The 24,936-nt window shown below is 40.8% G+C and overlaps 2 protein-coding genes across 3 annotated transcripts in view; one reads left to right on the top strand and one right to left on the bottom strand.

The window, feature by feature from the left end:
• Positions 1-5,972, bottom strand: part of atg9a (ATG9 autophagy related 9 homolog A (S. cerevisiae)) — a 30,057-nt gene extending 24,085 nt beyond the window's left edge. The window contains exons 1-8 of the mRNA XM_028954190.1: positions 5,705-5,972; positions 5,328-5,546; positions 5,211-5,254; positions 5,014-5,078; positions 2,272-2,421; positions 2,042-2,183; positions 1,163-1,911; positions 251-404 (exon numbers count right to left, since the gene is read on the bottom strand). Of these exons, the coding sequence (XP_028810023.1) occupies positions 251-404; positions 1,163-1,911; positions 2,042-2,183; positions 2,272-2,421; positions 5,014-5,078; positions 5,211-5,254; positions 5,328-5,421 (1,398 nt within the window). The 5' untranslated portion in view covers positions 5,422-5,546; positions 5,705-5,972. The remainder of the gene's footprint in view (positions 1-250; positions 405-1,162; positions 1,912-2,041; positions 2,184-2,271; positions 2,422-5,013; positions 5,079-5,210; positions 5,255-5,327; positions 5,547-5,704) is intronic.
• A 474-nt stretch (positions 5,973-6,446) lies between these two features.
• On the top strand, positions 6,447-24,290 carry parp12b (poly (ADP-ribose) polymerase family, member 12b). Of its 2 annotated transcripts, none has more exons than XM_028954871.1 (8): positions 6,447-6,864; positions 7,204-7,339; positions 13,717-13,972; positions 14,260-14,352; positions 14,967-15,093; positions 17,018-17,186; positions 18,041-18,161; positions 23,580-24,290. In XM_028954871.1, exons 1-8 carry the CDS (start codon positions 6,479-6,481, stop codon positions 23,684-23,686), a joined length of 1,395 nt encoding a protein of 464 aa, XP_028810704.1. In that variant the 5' UTR covers positions 6,447-6,478; the 3' UTR covers positions 23,687-24,290. The 2 variants fall into 2 exon arrangements, with proteins under 2 accessions (XP_028810704.1, XP_028810705.1); XM_028954872.1 differs by having other exon boundaries at positions 6,452-6,864; positions 13,813-13,972.
• Positions 24,291-24,936: the final 646 nt, after the last annotated feature.

Genomic DNA, 24,936 nt, shown 5'->3' with positions numbered 1-24,936 from the left:
GGGTAGCAACACCAATTTGATTTAATTTAAAAATTGATTTAAAGTATCCTTTGTATTCTGTGAAGAAATATATAAAAATAAAATTATTATTTGTATTTTTGAAACCATTTTAGTTTACAGCATTTTCCACACCTTCCCAAACATTTTGCACAATTCTGTATATGTGTAACAATTATTGACTAGTTAATATGTGTAGCCATGTTCTCCTATCCTCACTTTTATTTCAACTGAAATAATAAAATGGACTCACAGCCTTGTACTGGAAGAGCTGGGCAAACTCGTCACGGGTCTCGTAGCGGTGGGCATTGCCCTGCCAGTGGTCGGGCATGTAGTGGATATGTGCCAAGATGACCTTCAGTAGCTGCTCCGTGCAGAAAACCATGTGTTTTTCAGGGATAAATGACCTGTACCAGAAGGTGTTATTAATTTTACTTTAACAAAAGTAGAAAGACACCTATCCAATCAATCCAATTCTATTCAAAGGCCTACTGAAGGCCTCCAGGACTGAACTTGACATACATACATTATTTGTGATTCATTTGACAAATATTGCAATTGTGATTTGTATTCATTATTCACTATATTATGTGTATTAAAAATTGTAGCATAACCAGAAATTTAATTGTTAACTGTGCTATACTGCACTATAAGTAGCATTATTTGAATGCCCTTGCTCACATTTAAGTGGGCGTGGCTTTAACTTGGCATATCTGATTGTGTCATGACAGTAATTAACTGTTTGGCACAATCACTACCACAGTAACCTAGTCCAGTCATTTACATCATTGATCAGACGCCCTTATCCAGTGCGACATGCAATCATGTTCTCTCCACTGTGCTGTCGCTGAAGCTTCTTCTCTTTAGCCTACCTTCTTAATGCCCCAGTCACCAAAGCTCCACTCTCTCACTCACTGACTGTTTCTAGCTAACCCAGCGTGCCTGCATTTGCATTTGCAGTCATTGAGATTTTCTTATTGCATTTATTTAGGTTTATTAAGGTTTCAATTAAAATGTGATAATTTGTTCAGCTCTAATCCTAATTGAATGATTCCTTCAGGTTTTTTATGTTTATAATTTGTTAATTAACTGTACAGATATACATTTATGTAAATTAAAGGTTTTGCAAGTTTTGCTTTGTTTCTGAAGATGTATTCTGGTCTACCTGCAGACAGTGATGCAGACTCCAAGCAATGTTATGCTGCTGAGCACATGCTCCACAGACAGTACGTCTTCATCATAGATGGTCAATGCAATTAGCACCGCCAGAATGGACCCAGCAAAGAATGCCACATTCTTAGCCACAACAGTAAGCAGAGGTGACATGAAGCAATTCATGTACTTGGACGCAGCTTTGTAGCCCTTGCTGAGACGGGACACAAGCTCATGATCCAGTTCATTGAAGTGGCGCAAGTAGCAACGTCCATAAAGTGACCAGCATCGTGCTCCGAGACTGCCTGGCTCACGCTTGATCACTTCAGTGTAGCTGAAGAAAGCATACAAGATCTGCCAGACCAGAATGACTGGGCACAGAAGCAAATTGGCAATGCCAATCATCAGAATCCTGGAACTAAGCCGTTCTGCTAGATCCAGACGATTCCCACCGCGCTTGTACTCAGACTTTAAGCTCCATTCATTCTCAAAAAGTGAACCGGGCCCCCAGAAGAAGATGAGCTCAAAATTGTACTTGAGGCCACGTGTATAGAACACCATGTCACCCAGAAATGGAAGATTGAACCGCACTGGCAGTAGTGACTTGTTCACCATAGCAACCATGTAGTTCTTAAAACGCAGGATGCGGTGGTAGATGTCTAGCTCTGTAAGCTCCTTCTTGTGGATACAGATCTGGTGTTCCTTCTGGATTTCAACTATTTGTGCCTGCACCTCTTGCCATGTGAAATAGGGAAGGTCCACCTGAACATAAAAAGTTTTAAAGTCAAATGTTTTCCTTGTTTAAACTAACAAATTAGCGCAACAAATTAAAATGTGTTTAGCATAATGCATAGATGTAAATATTACAGCATACAAAAAGTTCTAAATTTACCATTGACATTTTGAGAGCATTAGTATAGAAGGATCGTATTTCCCAGTAACAGCAGATATTGTAGATGAACTTGACCATACGGTGAAGCCAGAAGACCCCAGAAATAACAAGGATGAAGATGACCAGTACATTTCCATGAATACTGCACACAAAGACATTAGAGAACATGAATAAATGTAATCAAAATTTTGTGGGAAAAATGATTCAATCACAGCAAATGGCTGCCTTACCGTGCACTACAAGCATCCACAGGCAAAAATGCATCTGGCAAGGTAACCTTTGAGGAGACTGTGTGGTTCACAAATTTGTTCGCAAACAGGATATCATAGTCGACACAGTTAGCCAAGAATACAGTGAAAGTCACCACAAATACCAGTTGTCTGGGGGGGAAAAAAACAGGTAAATGTTATTAGACACTAGATACTTTGATAAAGGGCATCACAATAGCACATACTATAGTAAATTTTTGTTTAGTTCTAGCACTATATTAAAATAATTCAGTTGAATGAGCTATTAATAAAGTACATCCGGAAAGTATTCACAGTGCATCACTTTTTCCATGTTGTTTTGTACAGCCTTCTGAACCTAAGTATCCACAGCATTTGCCATAAAGCTCCTAAATTGAGCTCAGTTGCATCCGGTTTCTCCTGATCATCCCTGAGATGTTTCTACAGCTGGACATGATTTGGGAAGGCACACACCTGTCTATATAAGATCCCCACAGTTGACAGTTCATGTCAAAGCACAAAAAAAGCATGAAGACAGGATTGTCTTGAGGCACAAACCTTCGGAATGTTGCAGAAAAATTTCTGCTGCTTTGAATGTCCCAATGAGCTGCAATCATCTGTAAGTGGAACAAGTTCAAAACCAACTTCCTAGAGCTTGCCAGCCACCTAAATTGAGCGTTCAGGGGAAAGGGGCCTTAATCAGGCAGGTCACTGTATCATAGCTCCAGAGGTCCTCTGTGGACAGAGGAAAACCCGCTAGAAGGACACTCTTCTCTGCAGCAATCCACCAATCAGGCCTGTATGCAGTGGCAGTTGCTAGGCTTGCATGATTATGGCCATTCTATTTTAAACAAAGAGTAAGTGAACAAGACTTTCAGTTTTTTGCCGATAAACATTGTCAACAATAAATAGTATTGCAGCCTGCTGAGCAGTATTTAAGGTGGGGTGCTTCCAAATAAAGAACATTTAATATAGGACATAATATAGGCAATTCAAGCTCATTGTCAGAATTAATGTTACCTGGGTTGTTCGAAATTGAAGGAAATAAAAGGCGGATGGGTGTTGACACTGGAGTGCACAATTAACACCAAAGGAAGATGGACAAGGTCAAAGGTTCCAACAACAGGTTTTACAAGAACATGTTTATATATATATATGTTTCTGTGTGGTTTGGGAGATAGAGGGGGGTGTTCGACCCAGGGCGCCAAACAGGCTAGGACCACCCTTGCCTGTATGGTAGAGTGGCCAGACGGAAGCCACTCCTTTGTACATGTACATGGTTTCCCAAGAGGTACACTAGAAACAAAATTGGTCTGGTCTGATGAGACAAATCTTTGGTGTGAATGCCTGGTGTCATGTTTAGAGGAAACAAGGCAACGCTCATGACCAGGCAAATACCATCCCTACAGTGAAGCAAGGTGGTGGCAGCATCTTGAAAACTCTTGAAGTCAGATTGACTCTTCTTGAGTGGCCCAGCCAGAACCCAGACTTGAATCCGATTGAACATCTCTGGAGAGATCTTAAAATTGCTGTGCAAAGACACTTCCCACCCAAACTGATGGAGCTTAAGAGGTGTTGCAAAGAGGAATGGGTAAAACTGGCCAAGGATAAGTGTACAAACATTGCATCATATTCAAAAAGACTTGACGCTGTAATTGCTGCCAAAGGGGCATCGACAAAGTATTGAGCAAAAACTGTGAAAACTTATGTACATGTTATTTCTCAGTTTTAAATTTTTTAAATAAATTTTAAAAATGCATTTAATCCATTTTGGAATAAGGTTGTAGCATAAGAAAATGCACTTTCTGGATGCACTGTAGATAAAAGAAATATATATATATAAGAAATATAAGCAGATCCTTCTCCTATTGAGCTCCGCAGTTGTGGAACGGCTTGCCTGTCAGTGTCTGGGACTCAGAAAAAGTCTCAGTGTTTAAATCCAATCTCAAAACCTGTTTTCTCTGGCTTTTTGTTAAAGTCCTAGACACTCATTTCACTTCACTTTGATACAGTGTCAATTACAAAGTCCAGTTTATCACAGAGTTTATCACTGTTAGACACAGACAAAATTAAATTCACCCTAGTTAGGCTGTCCTAGTTAGGATACCGGGCCACTGTAGCACCAATATACTACTATACCACATATTTCAGTATCAGTCGTACAGTGCCACCGTCTGCCGCTGCTTCTGTTTGTTCTCTCCGAGACACGGAATCAAGCACCCAGACTACTGGCAGACCCCAGTGAAGAGACCAGCAAATAAATCCTGGTTCCTGACAACTGCTAAACGAGAACATAGCATGAAACGAACCAGAGGGTCACCACAGCCACCACCACCATTACAACTACAGCTTCAGGGATCTTCAAGTGAACCAGTAGCATCATTATGGACATGTAATCTAGACCATGACACTGGACTACATTCTGGACTTCTCCAACCCTACAACTGTAGGACTTATTATTCTATTGTACAAATCATCACCAGCTCTGCACTGACACCATTTGCAGTCTCACTCTACCCTGGAAGGGGGTCCCTCTCTGTATCACACCTTCCCAAGGTTTCTTCCTTTCTTTTTTTTCCTCTCTACTAGAGTTTTTTTCTGTGGAGTTTTTCCTTGTGTGCAGAAGGGCCAAGTGTGGGGGGTGTCAACTGTAGGGTCTGTCAAAGCCCATTGAGACATACTGTATGTGATTTTGGGCTATATAAGAAATAAATGTTGTTGTTGATATAACCTGGGAGCACTTACACAAGTTCAAATATCTCCCCAAGCAGCATACATGTGAATCCATTCTTCTGATGAAGATTATAGACATAAAACATGTCAAGGTCACTGTTCAGTAGTCCAGTTTTATTATTCTGTTTTAATAACCACTGGGTTTCATTTACAAAAAAAAAAACAAATCAACATTTTAAACCATCTTTCTCTTTTTTTTAAAAGGATATTCTCTGGAAAAATAGGTCCAGGTTTTCTATATGATGCCACTGGGCTGTGGGTGCAAAAGAACTGTGGTTAGACCTTCACTTCATTACACACATTTAATGTGTTTATCTGCATCTCACATTTCATTCCCTCGGGGACATGGAGTTCCTCTCCTGGAGGTGAGTCGTTGTAAGACGCCTCCAGTCGCTGGTACTCTGTGTTGAACTGGGCCATGGTATTACCGTAATTAGGAGATTCACCCAGGCTGCAGAACACTAATTCAAGCTGGATCAGAGATGCTCTGCACAGGCCCAGTCCCACCAGTCACAGTCAAATATCGACGACGTCACACCACCGAGCTTTCAATTGGGACGTCCAAATGTTAAAGAAATACATTTTATATTAATATTGTCATTTTATCAAAGAGGTGCGATATTGCTTATAATAAAGGCTTCCACAGAAATAAATAGCAATTAGTCCAACAACATTAAAAGGAAAACGAAACGAGCTCAAGAACCTCTAATCTTCAGAACAGCATGCAGGTCTCCCTCCGCTGCCTGGCGTCGGACGAGCAACAGCCACCAGCGCGTTCAGCAATCAGAAGCTCTGGTCTGATTTAGATGAGGGGAAAAAAAGATCAGCCGCGTTGCGGGTCGTGCACCAGCCTGCGTATAGCGCGAGGGATCGATAAGACTGGTTCAGCCTCGCCCGGCTGTATTTTAGCCATGTAAACATTCAGTGTCTGTCGTCACTTTCGTTTTTTTGTCGATTTTCTCGCGACATATCTTCGAGATATGCGTGTCAACTAATCCAGCCAATAAGAAATGTGGATGCTACATTGATGCCCCAAATAACCAATCACACAAAGAGGCGGGTCTTCTAACCTCGAAACAACAGTCACCTGTTCCCGTCCGTGAAGGCTGAACCTGAATAGGACACTGGCGACGTATGAAAATATGAGGAGCTTGGACAGAAATACTTATAACAATGGTTGCTTCTGTCCTCCAAGTCTCATTGGTTAAATAAACGAAGCATGTGTTTCGCTTATAACCTAAGTAGGACGGACCAGATAAAGATTTAACACCACCAGACCAAAACTAGGGACTGAAAAGAAGGGCATTTGCTTCGCTCATCTAATATAATATTAATAAGCAGTGCCTACCCCAATCCATATATGTACGTAACAATGAAATATTCAAAGAGTAATGTTTTGGTATTACTCTTTCTGAAGGAACCTAGAAGAGAGAGCTACATTCCACCCCAGTCCAGTAGATGGCCCCAGAGGCACCTAATGACATGTCGTTCCAGTTTCTCTTTCTGCCAGAGGAGGGTCTGTTTGTGTTTAGAGGGGGTCGAAATGTCGAATTATGGCAGGGTCATTAATCACGCTACGTCCGTCTTGTGCTCAAATAAAGGGTCAATGGAGCTGCTGCAGCTGTACCATAGAGTTTTTCAGCGCTTCGACATAGAGGAAGATGATTTCTGGTACATCGTGACCAGCTGCCCGAGGTTCGCTGTGGTGAGGAACAGTGATCAGTCCGGAAGCGACTGTATCATAGTTGCGAAAACCTCTCTTCGCCTGTGCTGGAACTATCCCAAACAGAAGTGCACCAAGTGCCAGGAGCTGCACCTCTGCAAATACTTCATCTACGGCACATGTCGCTATGGGAAGGGCAGGTAGGCAGGCAGGCAAGCTGGCGCGTCACGGGTCACTGTGAGGAATTTTTATGATCGTATTCAGTATTTAATGCCTAGTTGATTCTATACAATATTTGTTTCAACATTGTGAAGAAATGTCCACACTCGAGTTGAAAGCTATTGCTTGTTTGTTTTCTTACTTCTGTTTGTCTGCATTAACATTTTATTTACAAATAATCTTCCAGTACTCACGCAGAACAATACATTTATTTTATTTAGTATATCTAACTCTTTTTATTATTACTGTCCACCATGGGAAAAGCTTTTTGGTAAGATAGATGAATTGTTTGTTTAACTTGCCGTATGTGTTTGTGCTAGGAGGCAGTGTAAATTTTCGCATGATGTGTGGTCAGAGCATAATTACCCGCTCCTCAGGGAGTGCTCCCTGCACGAGCTACAAGAAGATGACCTGTTTTTACTTCTGCTGCAGAATGACTCGTCACTACTGCCAGAGGTACACTCACACATCTACCCTTCTTAAGCCAACAACGTACACAAATAGCTAAACAACAGATCACTCCACTGCCTGATGTACACATTTGTCACTGTTGCTAATGATGCACATTCATCTCTCATACTCACTCTTCATTCTTAAACCCATCTGTACACTAAACCACAAGGATTATAAAAGAATGAAAGTTAAAGTTAAATTGTTATTTATGTGGCAGCTCTATCTGTATTGTATTTGTGCAGTTGGCACTAATGCAGAGGTAAAGATTTACCTTTGATCCATGCATTTTGTGCCTAGAACTAACTTCCTCCAATAGGTTACAGACCAAAAGGGCAATGCTTCCATTAAAAAATTTCAGTCAGGGTTTGATTTTCTTTTGTTTGAGTAATGGCTGTCTGGGACTCTCTTTCTAGCAGGAGTTCTTTGAAAATGTTATGGCGGCTGGAGTTAAGGGCGATACAGATCATTCACCAACTTCCAGTTTAACAATAGAAGAGACCTGCATCACCATTTCTTCAAATGTGATTGATGTTGAATAATGCCCTGAATCCCTGTAAATATCTGTGAAGGTTTTCAGTCATCCAGGTCATGGTTCTCAAAAAGGTTATTTCTCTGGTAACTTGACTTGTTATGGATCCTTGACAACGTTTCACCCTTTAATTCCAGAGGGCTTTTTCATGTCTGACTGACAGGGCGGAGAAGCAAACCCTGTGGAATCCTGAAGGTGGTAATTGGGTGTCACCTGTGGTCTGTTCTTCTACTTGGCTTTCATGTATGTTAAAGAGACCGCCTGAGTATGAACGACTTTGCAAGATTGAACAATCCTCAGAGGAGGTGGACTTGGACATAATCTATAATCCATTAACAATGCACTTCTTTCAACTGTTCCCAGACTGTTTCAAAGTCATTCACACTTTGGCTCAGATGGTCACATTAACATAAATGAAAGCCAGTGAGAACGACAGGTGACCACCAATTACCACCTTCAGGATTCCATAAACCCTATGAAATCCTGAAGTGGTCACCTGTGTTTAAAACCTGCTTCTCCAACCAGTCAGAAAACCTTCTGGAATGGAAGCGTGAAACATTGTCAAGGATCATAACAAGTCCAGTTGCCAGTGAAATAACCTTTTTTGAGATAATCCATGTAAATCTACCTCCATAACAAGTAACAATGCTCACAACTTTTTTTTTTTTTTGGGGGGGGGGGGGGTGATCTTAACATTTGAGAACATTGAAAATGTTCCGTAAAGCTGACTGGAACCGGATACATGCCTCACATTAGTTGACACATGTTTATTCCTCTCTCATGAACTCACATGTTCACATTAACAACCCTATCCCAAGAAGCACTTGCAAAATCTCACATACAGTAAGACATTAACTCTGTTTTGTTCCTGTTTTTCTTCACATAACTACAGTCTAAATCTTCACCTTCTGTCATGTGACCTGCCTTTCTGCTCCTGCTGCCTCACCTCGCACACCTGGTTTCAGTAGCTGTGCAGCTGAAGTATCAGAAGAAAAACATTAAGTCATCAGGGCTTTAAAAAAAAAAAAAAAACTACAAAGGGTGGTGGAGGCGACCAAGATGAAGATCAGTTGCTGATGTTCTGCTCTGCCCACTGGGATGTAAAAAAAAAAAAAAAAAAAAAAACTAAATAAACAAACAAAAAGAAAAATTTAATAACAAAACAAGCTGGAGAGTGTGTACTGAACACATGGATGTCAGAGGTAAAGTGGAGAGAGAATCTGTCCTTTTCTTTGTGTTATGCTCATGGATAGTAAATATGCAGTGGCAAAAAAAAGTATTAATCCTTTGGGAATTTCATGTTTTTTATGCATTAAGTTGTTGTAAAATGTGATCAGATCTTCATCTAAGTATGGGTATTGACACATAATCATGTGTTTATTGAGAACAACCATAAACAAATCATACTACTAATAGAAAAGGCATACAAACCCTTGGAATTAATAACTGATTAATAATAAATAACAGGCCTCAAAACATTTATCCAGAACTGCTGTGGAGTGTCAATTTGCCCAATTACAAACTTCAGGTGTGCAGCAATATTCTTTTTTGTAAGCAGCAGCTTTCTTCATGGTGTCTTCACCTCATAGAATACTTTTGAATCAATTTGACTTCTTGGTAGAGTAGCCACAGGTCAAAAGTGTCTCCTTTTTTAGATTGTGTGATTGACTGTAGATTTTGAAATTACTTTGTAACCCCTTTTCCGCTGTATATAAAATCCATTCTTGATTGTAGATCCTCTGGAAGCTCTTTTTGGTGAGACATGACTCACACATTCGTCTTGTATGGAACAAACTCAAAAAGTTTGAGTGAATTTTATCAAAATTGATCTAATCCACACCTCCAAACTAATTTTGTTAACAAGACTCCAATTAGCTTTTTTAGGTCATTAACTCTATAGTTCCGCTAACAATATGATTATTTTATGTTTGTTCTCAATAAAGACATGACATTTTTATTGTGTTATTAATTTTGGCACATTATATTTGTCTACCCTAGATTTGACATTTTATTACAAATTAATGGTGAAACAATAAAGAGTGAAAAGAAAACCTTTCTTTAAATGTATATTTGTGCATAATGTTGACCTGAATTCTGCTCACTGTTTGACACACAAAAGTGTGCAATTATACTGTGTGTTTTTGAACACATAAAACATTAATCACTGCTGGAAAACTAAAATGAGGAGAAATTCTCCAGTTGTCAGTGCTTTTCATCTCAGACTTGTCATTTCACATCAAGCATGCTGAGTTCAGGGATGTTATACTTTGCAGGGAGAAGTCAGAATTCAAGTTAGAATTCAAGTCTTATGTTTGATCATTTTTAAATCACTTCATTAACTTTTAGCAACTTCTTAATCTGGAAAAGGTATACATGTCTCACAAGATTTATATAGTTGCCCCAAGAAAAGCAGGGGTGGATTTTCACTGTTCTATACATTTCTACAGCAGGTTTTAGTCTTTATTGAGTGGTTCCTCCAGAGAGATGTGGAAGGGTGGAAATGTGTGGGATAATCTCTGCAGTATGTATCATTTTTTTCTAATGTTATAAAGTGTATAACATCTTTAATTCTCTTAGAAAGGATGGAGGGAACTGTTGTTAGGGAATACAGCAGAATACTCCATTGGGAGTGTATCAGGTTCAAACTGGGATCCAAATATTTGGCTAAAAGCTTAAAGTTTGTCAAAATGTTTAAAGATTAAGATATGGACAGAACATATTCATAATGTCTGCTGCTGTATACTTGTTGCTTTCTACAACATTTGTGTGCTGGGTTGATTTTTTTAATAAATCCTTACCAGTCTAGCGTTTGTCAGTTAAGCCAGATGTTACCACACTTTTAGTTGCATCAGACTATGTCTGGCCAATACAGACAATGCGTTTACCAGATCAAAAATGGAGAGGTACTGGTCATCCGTTAAAAGAGCTGAAAGATCAGAATTCCAAGTGTTTGATTTTTCATATGTATGCTTTTAATTGAGGCAAACATCTGAAATAATATTCCTTTACTAAGTTCTGTTCAAGGATACGACCCAGCTTTTATTAGGAAATCAAGTAAATGTTTATTAGGAAATCAAGTAAATGTTTTTTGTACAAAGCATCTGATTTGTAAATTAAAAAAAGGTCACACATTTGAGCTAGTTGAACGAAGGATGCAAATGTGTGTGTGTATGTATATTTATTACACACACGTGCATAACATTGTATTTGTTCTAATTCCTCTATTGAACCATAATGTGAAAGCAGGATCTGTACAAAAGAGTGTGAATATAGGCTTTGCTAGGATATGCTGTGGTCATGAAGGCAAACTTTTGCAGAGTGAAAGTGTGGCGGTGGTGCTTTGCTCAGTAGAACCTCAGTGGCACCTTGGTGGATCAGAATTCAAACCGGCAGCCTTCTGATTACAGGGCCACTTTCTTGACCGCTAGGCCACCACTGCCCCAAGCTGGGCAATTAAGACCAATTTAGTGATCATTTGTTTGACCAGTGAGTGATCTGGTTCAAGGAAAGTGATGAATTTCCTGACCCCTAAAACATTGACCCTGAAGCCTTTTTATGATATTTTATGTGAAGAGAAATTTACAGTTATCCACCAATAAACAAGACCTTTCTCTCTACAAGTTTGTAGAATGACATATACTGGTTTTCACAAAGTTTGCTGCTTCCATGTTTTTAGATCTTTTTGCCAGTTGTTTCTGTGGACCACTGTTGAGCTGCTGGTTAAGAGACTGTAAACCTGTTTAGGCATTACAATTTCTGCCTTGTTGCTCAAATGCTTATCTATTTTATCTTCTTCTCTTCACCTGTCAGGGGTATTAATGTTATGGCTGATTGTGCATGTGATATATATATACACATAGTACAGGCAAACATTCAATGTGTTTTCTTTATTTTCATGAACATTTACCTTGGTATCAAAACTGGGGCAGTGGTGGCCTAGCGGTTAAGGAAGCGGCCCCGTAATCAGAAGGTTGCCGGTTCGAATCCCGACCCGCCAAGGTACCACTGAGGTGGCAATGAGCAAAGCACCGTCCCCACACACTGCTCCCCGGGCGCCGGTCACGGCTGCCTACTGCTCACTCAGGGTGATGGGATAAATGCAGAGGACAAATTTCACTGTGTGCACCGTGTGCTGTGCTGCTTTGTATCACATGTGACAATCACTTCACTTTAAAACTGAATCAACACATGTGGAGTTATGTACTTAAGAAAAGTGAAATAACTGAAAACATGTTTTATATTCTAGTTTCTTCAAAGCCACCCTTTGCTCCAATTACTGCTTTGCACACTTTTGGCATTCAAGAGGTAGTCACCTGAAACGGTTTCCCAACAGTCTTGAAGGAGTTCCCAGAGGTGTTTAGCACTTGTTGGCCCCTTTGCTTTCACTCTGCGGTCCAGCTCACCCCAAACCATCTCAATTGGGTTCAAGTCTGGTGACTGTGGAGGCCAGGTCATCTGCTGCAGCATTCAATCACTCTCCTTCTTGGTCAAATAGCCCTTACACAGCCTGGAGGTGTGTTTGGGGTCATTGTCTTGTTGAAAAATAAATGATCGTCCAACTAAACGCAAACCGGATGGGATGGCATGTCGCTGCAGGATGCTGTGGTAGCCATGCTGGTTCAGTGTGCCTTCAATTTTGAATAAATCCCCAACAGTGTCACCAGCAAAACACTGCCACACCATCACACCTCCTCCATACTGCACAGTGGGAACCAGGCATGTGGAATCCCATCCTTTCACCTTTTCTGCATCTCACAAAGACACTGAAGTTGGAACCAAAGATCTCAAATTTGAGCTAATCAGACCAAAGCACTGATTTCCACTGGTCTAATGTCCATTCCTTGTGTTTCTTGGCCCAAACAAATCTGTTCTGCTTGTTGCCTCTCCTTAGCAGTGGTTTCCTGGCAGATATTTGACCATGAATGCCTGATTCGCGCAGTCTCCTATTAACAGTTGTTCTAGAGATGGGTCTGCTGCTAGAACTCTGTGTGGCATTTATCTGGTCTCTGATCTGAGCTGCTAATAACTTGCGATTTCTGAGGCTGGTGACTCGGATGAACTTGTCTTCAGAAGCAGGGGTTACTCTTGGTCTTCCTTTCCTGGGTTGGTGCTCATGTGTGCCAGTTTTGTTATAGCGCTTGATTGTTTTTGCGACTCCACTTTGGGACAGTTTTTGCAATTTTCTGGACTGACTGACCGGCCTTCATTTCTTAAAGTAATGATGGCCACTTGGTTTTTTTAGTTAGCTGATTGGTTCTTGCCATAATATGAATTTTAACAGTTGTCCAAAAGGGCTGTCTGCTGTATAGTAACCTGACCTGTGCACAACACAACTGAGGGTCCCAACACCCATTGATAAAGCAAGAAATTCCACTAAATAACCCTGATAAGGCACACCTGTGAAGTGAAAACTATTTCAGAGTGTGCAAAGCCGTACTCAGAGCAAAGGGTGGCAATATTGAAGAAACTAGAATATAAAACCAATGGTCATGAAAATAAAGAAAACACATTGAATGAGAAGGTGTGTCCAAACTTGGCCTGTACTGTGTGTGTGTGTCATATATAAAAACACACACACATTTTATCAGCAATAAACTCTAGATACGCTAGGAGCTTTTGGCATTGTGTCAACCATATGTATATTATTGATATTTTCCCAGTTTCTAATTTCTTCATTGTATTTAGAGATGACCTTTTCTGGGGTGTAAGGTATGTTGGTGTTTGAAAAGATGAGTCAGAACCAACTGTGGTATTATTAAGTTGATTTGAATATAATCTGATATTTTAGTTTAGTTGTTGGTGTTCTGTATGCAAGTGTAATAAGTGACTGTGTGTGATTTTGTGTGTCCAGGTATGTTCTCACTACAGTAAAGGCAGTGGTCCAAGTGGCCAGTGTTCATTTGGGGATGAGTGCTCCAGACTGCACCTCTGCCTGCACTTTATTCAGGGTGACTGTATCTTCGGTCCACGCTGTAAACGGCTGCATTCTGTTGATGCTGTTGGACGGAGACTTCTGCAGGAGCGTGGCCTCGGTGATGACATCATACGCAATGTGCCAGTTATCTACCAAAACGTGCTGCGACTCAGCACATATATGCCGACCTCAGGTCCACCACTTATATGCACTCAACTTTCATACCATTGCTTAATATTTGGAGAGGCAAGACAAGGGCTGGACGTAAAAATTGCATTAGAACAGTATCTTGATTTTCAATATTTATTGTATTTTTGAACTTTTCTGATTTATGATAACTAATTTGAATAGTTTTCTTTGTCTACATTGTTTACTTTGTTTTACAGTTGAATTAACTATAGGAATATTCATGGGCACAATACAATATTCTATCCATAAAAAGGGTCCACATGTTTTGTGTGTGTGTGTGTGTGTGTGTAGGAGGCAGTCGTGATGCTCCTGTGGAGATATTGTCTCAGGAGGACAGAAATGTTATCTGTCTTCACTTCATCAGAAGAACTTGCAAGTTTCAGGGTTTGTGTGTCTCATACTAATTTCAATCTCAAGCTCTATGCTGTGCACAGAAATGTTCCATACAATTTGCTTATTTGAGTAAGGATGCACAAATATCATTCAGGACCCATAATTAACTCAGAGTTTCTTTAAAACAAGAAGGGTTGTCAGAACTAATGTGTTAAATATTAATGTATGAACACAAGCATTTAAATCATATTAACTATTCTTTTTAGGTCAAGAAAACCTCTATAAATGATCAAATTTGTCTTTTCTCACTTGAGAACCTAAATTTAAATACTGTTTTAACCCCAAAGACACACATGGTCTCTTGCTTTCACATATTAGCCACATTCATGGCATTTAGCAAACTGAGCAAATGAGAGTTAAGTGTCTTGCTCAGGGACACAATGGTAGTAAGTGGGGTTTGAACCAGTGTGTTTGTGGTCTTCTGGTTCATAAGAGAGTGTGTTATCCTCTAGGCTTCTAACAACTTTTCACCCTTTTCAAAGGCTTAAAAAAAGAATTTGACAAATAATCTCTAAAAACCCATCATGTGTCACAGAGAAACAGTGTTTTCATCTATGGAACAGTTGTTTATTCTGTTTGTACATGTGCATGGTCTTTTTGTACAGAACAGTGTAAACGAGTGCACTTTAATCTACCGTACAAGTGGGAGGTTTTCATGGATGGACACTGGATAGAACTGAGAGACATGGAGGAGATAGAGAGAGCTTACTGTAACCCCCAGAATACACACAGGTAGGAGTCCACTCACAAGACATGTTTTGACATGACCTGCTCCACAAAATACACACTTCTGCTCTTGATTATATGATCAGAACAGTCATAAGTTTTTCTAACCATCGCCTTAATTAAGCATATTTTCATTTCACCTGCAAAACAGTAGCCTAGAGATTGTTGATATGTTTTGGCCTCTGCATGATCTTTAAATTTATTAGCTGTTAGAATGTTTTTTCCATCATGGACCTGCATGATGTTTGCAAAAGGGCAGCTGCAAAGCTAGGCAGCCCCTTGCTGGAAGTCATCAGAGAGGCTACCACATATCGCTATGAAAGCAAGTGGTAGCTGAAGGCGAAATTCTCTGCCCGTCAGCTTCTGACTGCTTTCTCAGAATGCCTGGAGGAGGCTATGCTTCGACGCCTGGGGGCGTCAGATTGCGCCATGAACCCCTGAGGGTGTCCTGCTTTCCTGACAATGGCCGTCCTGGTGGGGACTATCTTCGCAGGAAAGTCATTATGACTAATGCTTCGCTGGGGGCCATCCACAAGGGCAGATTGGTGAATGGTGTGTGGCATATCAATTGCGTGGAGCTCCTGATAGTGTTTCTGGCACTGGGACATTTTTTCATGGGATTCTGGTACGTATAGACAACACGTCTATACGTACCAGAATATATCAACAAGCAGCGGGCGCTACACTCCCTTTGACTGCACATGTTGGAATGCAAACCGAGTAGCACTCTGCTCCTTTCAATGTGTGCGACTCACTGATGTCCCTGGTGTAAGGATTGTGGGTGTTGCGTAGAGTGAGAGTATGTGACCACATTCCAATTCTCTGTCGCCATGATCTTGTCCTTCCTGCAAGAGCAGCAGGATTGAGGTTAAGGTTTACCTTGCCGCCATATTGGCTTGTCATGTGGGCTTTGGCGACGTGACTGTGGGTCTGCACCCACTTTATTAAGGGGGCTCGTCGTCTCAGGCCAGTGTCAAACCCATCACCACCAACCCAGCGCACTGGGCATCACCACACACATTTGTGAGATTCTACCGGCTCGATGTCACATGCCGTCTCTGGCACATAACTTGTTGAGAGTAACCGATCCAATATCGATCCGTGTGACAACCTGAACTGGTTATGGCACAGGTCTGAGATAAGCTTATCTGGCCATACAGTCTATATTCCTGCATAAATATGATATAAAAAAATGATCAAAACAATTATTTAATATCTGGTAATTAAAGTTAATATGATTGGGCAAATAGTGTCAGGTGTTTACAGTCAGGCCTCCCAACACATGCATTTGGGAGTGTAATATGGAAAAAAGGATTTCTGAGGACCTCAAAAAAAGTTGGTACTGCTAATCAGTGTGGAAAAGGTTACAAAACCATCTCTAGAAAATGTGGACTTCACCAATCTACATTCAGATATTAAATGGAAGAAATTGCAAGGAGAAAGCCACTGTTCCCCAAAAAGAACATTGCTGTCTGTCTGTAGTGTGGCTACAGATTATGTAGACAAGGCTGAAGAAAATGTAGCATACCATCATTCTCCTAAATAAACAAATGTGTTATTGTGGACAAAATGTCATTGTGGTGATTGAAATGTGTCCTCAGCTTTTAACCCATCATCCTTAGTGTGCAGTGGGCAGCCATGAAAGGCGCCCAGGGAGCAGTGTGTGGGGACAGAACTTTTGCTCAGTTGCACCTTGGTGGTTTGGGATTCCGATTAAAGATCCGCTTCCTTACCACCACCGTTCCCTTGTTTAATTGGGCTATTTTTTTGGCATGTGAAAATCCGATTTTTTTTTTCAGCTTTATGCAGAAATATAGAAAGGTCTAAGGGGTTCTAAAATTTCTAACTACCATGGTATCACTGTAATACGGAAATGTCTGTCTTTACACCATTTTTATTCTCTCTTTTCTTTTAACACCCCACTCTCAAGTCCTTGTTCCTCGCCAATTGATTTCCTGGCAATGATGCGAGGCTCAGATCCGGTGAGACGGCTGTCCACAATCTCCTCTGTAACCAAGCCACCATATTACGTCCTCACAACTCAGTGGCTGTGGTATTACAAGGGAGAAAACAGCAACTGGATTGAATATGGCCTAATGGTGAGTGTATGCTTACATGCAGGTAGGCAGTATGTTCAGTTAGCTTTTGCTTTGTCTCAGCCATTACTAGTCTACAGATTTTTTATTGAGGATATATTAAGTGTCCATGACCAACTTTCAGAAGCTATACATTCAGAAGATATACACACTAAGGGGGCCTGTCAAAGGTCACTGAGACATACTGTATGCCCATGGAGCAGTGTCTGTGGACAGTATGTTGCTCAAGGTTACCTCAGTGGCATCTTGGTGACCCAGCATATGCAAATAAACACAAAACAAAATACAATAAAGAATATAAAGAAAACACAATAAAATAAAACAAGAGAGAACATGCAGCCATTTTAATTAAACAAGGGGTTGAATAAAACTGAGATTAATTGAGATTTAAAAGCAGTGATTGACAGCACCTGACACTGATTCCATAGACGTGGGGCGGCCACTGCAAACTCTGTCACCTCTGAGCTTGTAATGTGACCTAGGAACAGACAATAGTCTGTGGCTCCTCAAACTGTTTCTAAAAACCAAGATTAGCTAAAGCCAGATGGTGGAGCATGTTGACAGGATGATTGCTCGGTGTCTATAATCTCAGGTAATGGTCATGAGAATTGAAGTGCAAAGGCAGTGGGAACAGATTAATGCTGGCTATAGATTAGAAGACTCTGACTCTGTTTTTTTGTCTCACATGCTCTTCATGTGATTTTGCAGTTTTTCACATTTCCATGTAGAATATAACTTTTCAGACAATAAAATGTATTTCACTTGTCAAACTTCTAATTACAGTTACAGTTGTATTGCAGTTTGTTCAGTATTACCGAGTTATCATAATAAACGAGATATGATTTATGTGTTTTTAGGATGACAAAGGGCGTGTAACTTCACTGTCTTCACGGGAACTAGAGGAATCTTTTCAGAGTGGCAGCAGCTCTGGGATTACAGTCACCAAGGGTCACAGAGTCTACACCATCAATTTCCATGGTAACACAAATAGTCAGAGAACTCAGGCCATTGTTTTTACATGATTAATTTAGTGTATCAGTTGATAATAGGTCACTGTTAAAGGTCCCCTATTATGATTTTTTCTTAGCTTTTATATAGGTCATAGTGGTCCCCTAATACTAAATCTGAAGTCTCTATTTCTGAAATTCATCAGCGTTGCAGAATTATAGTCAGGTAAGAGGAGGTAACCTTTCACTTTATGACTACATAAGGGGAGACATTCCAGATCTGACCTTCTGCGCTGCCACTCTCTGAACATTGAAACCGAACGGCCACCTAATACACCTATCACCATTTCTAGCCACTGCAGGACCATAGACAGGCTAGGGGAACTAGTAATAATGTAAAAAAAAATACCTCAAGTGAATAGGGGACCTTTTAAGACATCAGTTACTACTTTCCTCTTTTATCAATGTTTTCTCAAACCTCCCATTAATTTTATTCCCTAATGATAATCAAATTTGCATGCATCAAATCTTGTCAAATCCACAAGATTATTTTACAGATGAGGCCGAAAGTTTTGAGAATTACACAAGTATTGGTTTTCACAGAGTTTGCTGCCTCAGTGTTTTTAGGTCTTTTTTTCAGTTGTTTCTGTAGTGTATTGAAGTATTATTACATGCATTTTATAAGTTCCAAAGGCTTTTATTGACAGTTACATCAAGATTATGCAAATATTTGCAGTGTGGACCCTTTTTTCCCCCACACTGTTATGCTGTCAATCAACTTCTGGGTCAAATCCTGAATGATGGTAAACCATTTCTTCATAATGAGTGTTTGAAGTTTGTCAGAATTTGTTGATTTTTGAAGATTGACCACAAGTTCTTAATTGGATTAAGGTGTGGGGAGTTTCCTGCCCATGGACCCAAAATTTCAATGTTCTTTTCACCAAGCCACATAATTATTACTTTGGCCTTATGGCATGGTGCTCCATCATGCTGGAAAAGGCATTGTTCTCACCCAAAATGTTGGTTGGGAAAAGTGGCTGCCGGAGGATTTTTTAAATTCATGGCTGTGTTCTTAGGCAAAATTGTGAGTGAGCCCACTCCCTTGGGTGAGAAGCAGCCTCACACACTATGCTTTACTGTTTGCACGAGACAGGACTGATTGCAGCAATCACCTTTTCTTCTCCAGACAATCATTTTTCCAGATGCCCCACACAATTGGAAAGGGGCTTCATCAAAGAAAATGACTTTACATCAGACCTCAGCAGTCCAATCCCTATACCTTTTGCAGAATATCAGTATGTCTTTGATGTTTTTCTTTGAGAGAAGTGGCTTTGTTGCTGCCCTTTGTGACACCAGGCCATGCTCCAAAAGTCTTTCCCTCACTGCACTCACACCTGCCTGCTGCTTTTCCTGAGCAAGGCTCAGGTTCACAGGCTCCTCCTGCCATGCACTGAATGATTCTGTGATTTGGTGAACACATTTTTTGAATGGATTTTTTTAGTGAACTGATTCTACAGATTCAGTACATCTAAAACCGTCTCCTGAATCCTCCACCCCCTCCACTTCTCTCTCATCTGAAGACTTTGCTACCTTCTTCACAGAGAAGGTGGCTGACATTAGCAAACAATTCTCACTGCCTAACCCCAGACCCCGTCCTGCTGTTACCTCTGAAACCAGGACACTTCCCCTCTCTGAATCAGACGTGTCTAAACTTCTCCAGTCTAGTCACCCCACCACCTGCTCCCTGGATCCAATCCCCTCACACCTCCTTCAGTCCATACAGCCCACCATATTATCTGCTCTGACACACGTCTTAAACTCCTCACTCACAACAGGAACATTTCCCACTGCTTTTACACAGGCTGTCATTGCTCCCCTGCTCAAAAAACCCACATTAAACCCGTCTCTATTGGATAGCTCCAACCTTCCTTTTCTTTCAAAAATTCTTGAAAGAGCAGTCTTGGCTCAACTTTCCTCATTTCTCCACGAGCATGATCTTCTCGACACTTTTCAGTCTGGTTTCAGGAAAGGGCATTCAACTGAAACCTCCCTCCTGGCAATGATGGATGACCTTCGTGCTGCAAGAGCTGCCCGCAGATCATCTGTCCTTGTCCTACTTGATCTATCTGCTGCCTTCGATACAGTTAACCATGAAATTCTTCTCACCACACTCTCTGATTTAGGAGTTACAGGAACCGTACTAGATTGGTTCACCTCTTATCTTCACGACAGGTCCTTCAAGGTATCACGGGGAGGTGAGACATCTGTCCTCTCTAGGGTAACCACAGGGGTTCCACAAGGCTCTGTCCTTGGCCCCCTTCTATTCTCAATATACACTCGCTCACTTGGTCACATCATCCAATCACATGGCTTCTCCTATCACTCTTATGCTGATGACACCCAGCTCTATCTGTCATTCCCACCAGAAGATGCTACTATAGCAACAAAAATTTCGGCCTGCCTCTCAGACATATAGGCATGGATGTCGGAGCGACACCTCCAGCTCAATCTATCAAAAACCGAGATTCTGATCTTTCCGGGCAACAATTCCCCTCAGCAAAACCTTTCAATTCAAATTGGCTCGCTACTGTTAACACCCACGGCATCTGCAAAAAGCCTTGGAGTTTGGATAGATGACAAACTGAGTTTGAACCATCATGTTGCTGCGATCTCCAGATCCTGCAGGTTCACTCTCTACAACATTCGCAAGATTCGGCCTTTTCTCTCACAACAGGCTACGCAGCTCCTCATCCAGGCAATGGTCATCTCCAAACTCGACTACTATAACTCTCTCCTGGCTGGAGCCTCTGCAGTCACCATAAAACCACTCTAGATTATCCAAAATATGGCAGCCCGTCTCATCTTCAATCAGCCAAAATACACCCATGTTACACCTCTTCTTACCTCCCTCCACTGGCTCTTGGTAGCTGCTCGCATTGAGTTCAAATCCTTGATGCTTGCCTACAGGGCTGTAAATGGAACTGCGCCCTCCTACATCAATACAATACTACCTAGCTACACTCCTGCACGCTCTCTCGGATCAGCAAATGAAAGGAGACTAAAAATTCCTTCTTCACGGGGTCTCCGATTCCAATCATCTCTGTTCTCCGTTGTTGTCCCTGGCTGGTGGAACAACCTGCCCATCACCACACGACTAGCCGAGACTATCACCACTTTTAAGAAGCAGGTGAAAACCCTCTTGTTCAAAAAATATTACAGACAAATCTAACACTTACACACGCACATGCGTACACACTTCACAAACAATACAAAAATGTATAAATACATTATAATTTTTCTTCGTCTAGCACCTAACAATCTCTGAGCATGTTCTTCACTGACAAGTTTGAGCCTTATCAGGGCTCTTAGTTTGTAAAGTCAATATTCTATAGAAATCGAACGAGAATTGCTGGTGTCTTCCTCTTGTAAGTCGCTTTGGATAAAAGCGTCTGCTAAATAAAGTAAAGTAAAAGAACCACCGTACTACATCTGCTATATTGAGTAATATTATCTATTATTGCACTTATTATTTGTCTGTGTCACACACGTGTACTTGTCAGTATGTAACTTTGTGTAATTGTTTAAATGTTACATTGGGGCAGTGGTTGCCTAGCGGGTAAGGAAACAGACCCATAATCAGAAGGTTGCCGGTTCAAGTCCCGAACCGCTAAGGTGCCACTGAGGTGCCACTTAACAAAGTACCGTCCCCACACACTGCTTTCCTGGCACCTTTCACGGCTGCCCACTGCTCACCAAGGGTAAAAGCAGAGGACATATTTCGTAGTGTGCACCGTGTGCTGCGCTGTGTTTCACAATGACAACCACTTCACTTTCACGTCATGTAGCACCTTGTTCCGAAGAATGTTCTGTCTAACATATATGAAGCTGAAATGACAATAAAGCTCAACTTCAACATCCTTGCCTGTAAAGCCCTTTTTCTCAGCAGGTCATTTTATGGAACATTTCCTTCCCACAATCCTGAGGAACAAGCTGGAGGACACAGGAGTGAATCATCACATCACAACTTGGATCCTGGACTACCTCGCCAACTGACCACAGTATGTGAGAACTCAGGGCTGTGTGTCAGACAGGGTGATCTGCAGTACGGGAGCCCTAATCTTCACCATCTATACTGCAGACTTCACCTACAGCTCCACCATTTGCTGCCTGCAGAAGTTCTCTGATGACTGCAATAGTTGGCCTCATCACAAATGGGGACAAGGAGTACAGAGAACTACCTCCAGATCAAAACTGAAAAGACCAAGGAGCTGGTGGTAGACTTCCGCAGGCACAACCATCCTCCACTACAACCACTTAACCTCAAGGGTATGGACATTGAGGCTGTGGAGAGCTACGGGTACCTTGGTGTTCATCTGAACAATAAACTGGACTGGACTAAGAACTCTGATACCCTCTACAGGAAAAGGCAGAGCAAGTTGTACCTGCTGCGGAGGCTCATGTCTTTTTTGGGGGGAAGGGTCCACTCTTGAAGGCCTTTTATGACTCTGTGGTGGCCTCAGCCATCTTTTATGGTGTGGTCTGCTCGGGAGAAGAAGAGACTGAACAGGCTGATCTGGAGGGCCAGCTCTGTTTTAGGATGCCCTCTGGACCCAGAGGAGGTGGTGAGTGAGAATGGTGGCTAAGCTATCATTCCTGCTGGACAGCATCTCCCACCTGTCAGGAGACCCCGACAGGACTTAGCAGCTCTTTCAGTGGCAGGCTGTGGCACCCACGATGTGGATTCAGAAGGTCTTTCCTGCCAATCGCTGTCAGGCTCTACAACAGCTGACCACACAAATGCACATCAAGTACACCATCTACATTTCTCTTAAGTGCAATATGTGTATATCTACCCACTCATATGTAAATTCTCATAAATATATCTTCTATGTATATACCAACATATTTTTTAATTCAAAATTCACTGTATTATTTTGTTGTTCTAGGACTATTTATTTGCTTATTTTTACAGTGAACGTTTATATTATACAGTCGACATAGTGTCTGTTATTGTCTTTTGCTGCTCTTATCTTGTACAGTACTTGTGGGACTAATAAAGGATCATCGTATCTTATCTTATTTTCATGGTAAAGAGGGACTTTGCAAATTAATCTGGTCATTCTTCATAACATTCTGGAGTATATTCAAATTGGCATAATAAAAACAGAAGCTGCAAACTTTGTGAAAACCAGTATTTGTGTCATTCTCAAACCTTTTGGCCATGACTGTTCAATATAGACAGGCATTAAAATAACCACCCCATGCTAAACTTCTACCACTTGTCCCCTCCCCCACCCCCCTCCTTTTCAATAGTCCTACATTAGTACTACATTACATTAATATATGTGTCATAAATGTTGCATGTTTTTAAACAGTTTATTTAATAGTTAAACAAACCCTTAACATCTGACCAGATGATCATTTGGAATGTTTCTTTTCTCTGCTGCAGATATGTACCAGCGAAACCCAAAACACAACACCAAGAGAAAAATACGCCGGCGACCACGATTTGTGTCAGTCAGAGAGGTTGAAAGTAAATTAGAGAAGGTAAATTAGGGAATTACTCTTGTCATACTATGATTACACATGGTTGATGTTTTGGTTAATTGTATTTGTATATAATCAGATATACCTAAGATATCTAAAATAACTGAAAATATCTATCTGCACAATGGCAGATTTAGGCAGAGGTACATGTTTTACCAGTGGATATATATTGAGTGATTATGTGCATATTAATGTTTTAGGAATGTTGTTTTATGGATTTGAATAGTGTAAAAGTAAATTTCAATAAATGCGTTGGAAGCGAGCAAACACTTTTGGACATTTACAATATTGAAAATAATGTCATTTTTATAGAAAACATTTTATTTTTAAAACGTTGGATTAATAGTTGCTGTTGCATGTTTGAGTTGAGAAATACACAATTCAGCCTTTGAGTGGTCATTTGCTTTGATAACAAAGCAAGGTTAGTCATGATACAAGTTATTAATCATATCACAATTGGTCAGTTGTGCTGTGGCGACCTCTAACCGGAGCAGCCGAAGGCAGAAGTATTACTACAAAACCGAACTGGTAGCCTGAGAGGCCCTTTGTATTTGTGTGGATTTTTGTGTGTATTAATCCTATTTTTTATAACACATAAAAAACCTTGACATGATTGCTTCTCTCCCCTCTTGATTTTGGACTATACAAGAAACAAGTGTTGTGAAATTGATAATGCAGGCTAACAGGGAAGGTTTTTGCTTGGTAAATCAGATTAAAGGACACTAAATTGATAGCCATTTCTCGTTCCCTCACACAAACTTAGCCAAGCAACAATACAAAAGGCAGTTATGTTGCATCATCAAGGGTTATAAGATGAACGTGAAGTGAATGTCATTATGAAACACTGCAGCACATCACACAGTGCACACAACAAAATGTGTTTTTATGTGCAAAATGATTTTAATGTGCATGAGAGAGTTGCAACCGAAAGCCATACCTCTGACATATAAACAAGGCCAAGCTGCATGAAAATATGAAACCCGGCAAATTCCCTCACACCAGCTGCACCAATCGCGATGTTAACATTGAAAGTGAGGGGTGAAACTCACAAATATTAATTGATAAAAATGGAGAAAGTGTGTTGAAACCTGGTCAAGAACTACAGGAAGCATACAGGTGAGGCCAAAATTATTAGCCCCCCTAGGAATTTTTCACAAGTTCTTCACAAAGTCAAATTTTGTAATATACATTTTGTTGCTTTATATCAAATACATAGTAAAAAATGTGGTGGTCAAATATATTAGGCCCATGTGAATATT

The sequence above is a fragment of the Denticeps clupeoides genome, chromosome 15, assembly GCF_900700375.1.
Source record: "Denticeps clupeoides chromosome 15, fDenClu1.1, whole genome shotgun sequence".
Taxonomy (NCBI): Eukaryota; Metazoa; Chordata; class Actinopteri; order Clupeiformes; family Denticipitidae; genus Denticeps; species Denticeps clupeoides.
The sequence above is the reverse complement of the archived record's forward strand: the minus strand, read 5'-3'. Positions and strand labels throughout refer to the sequence as shown.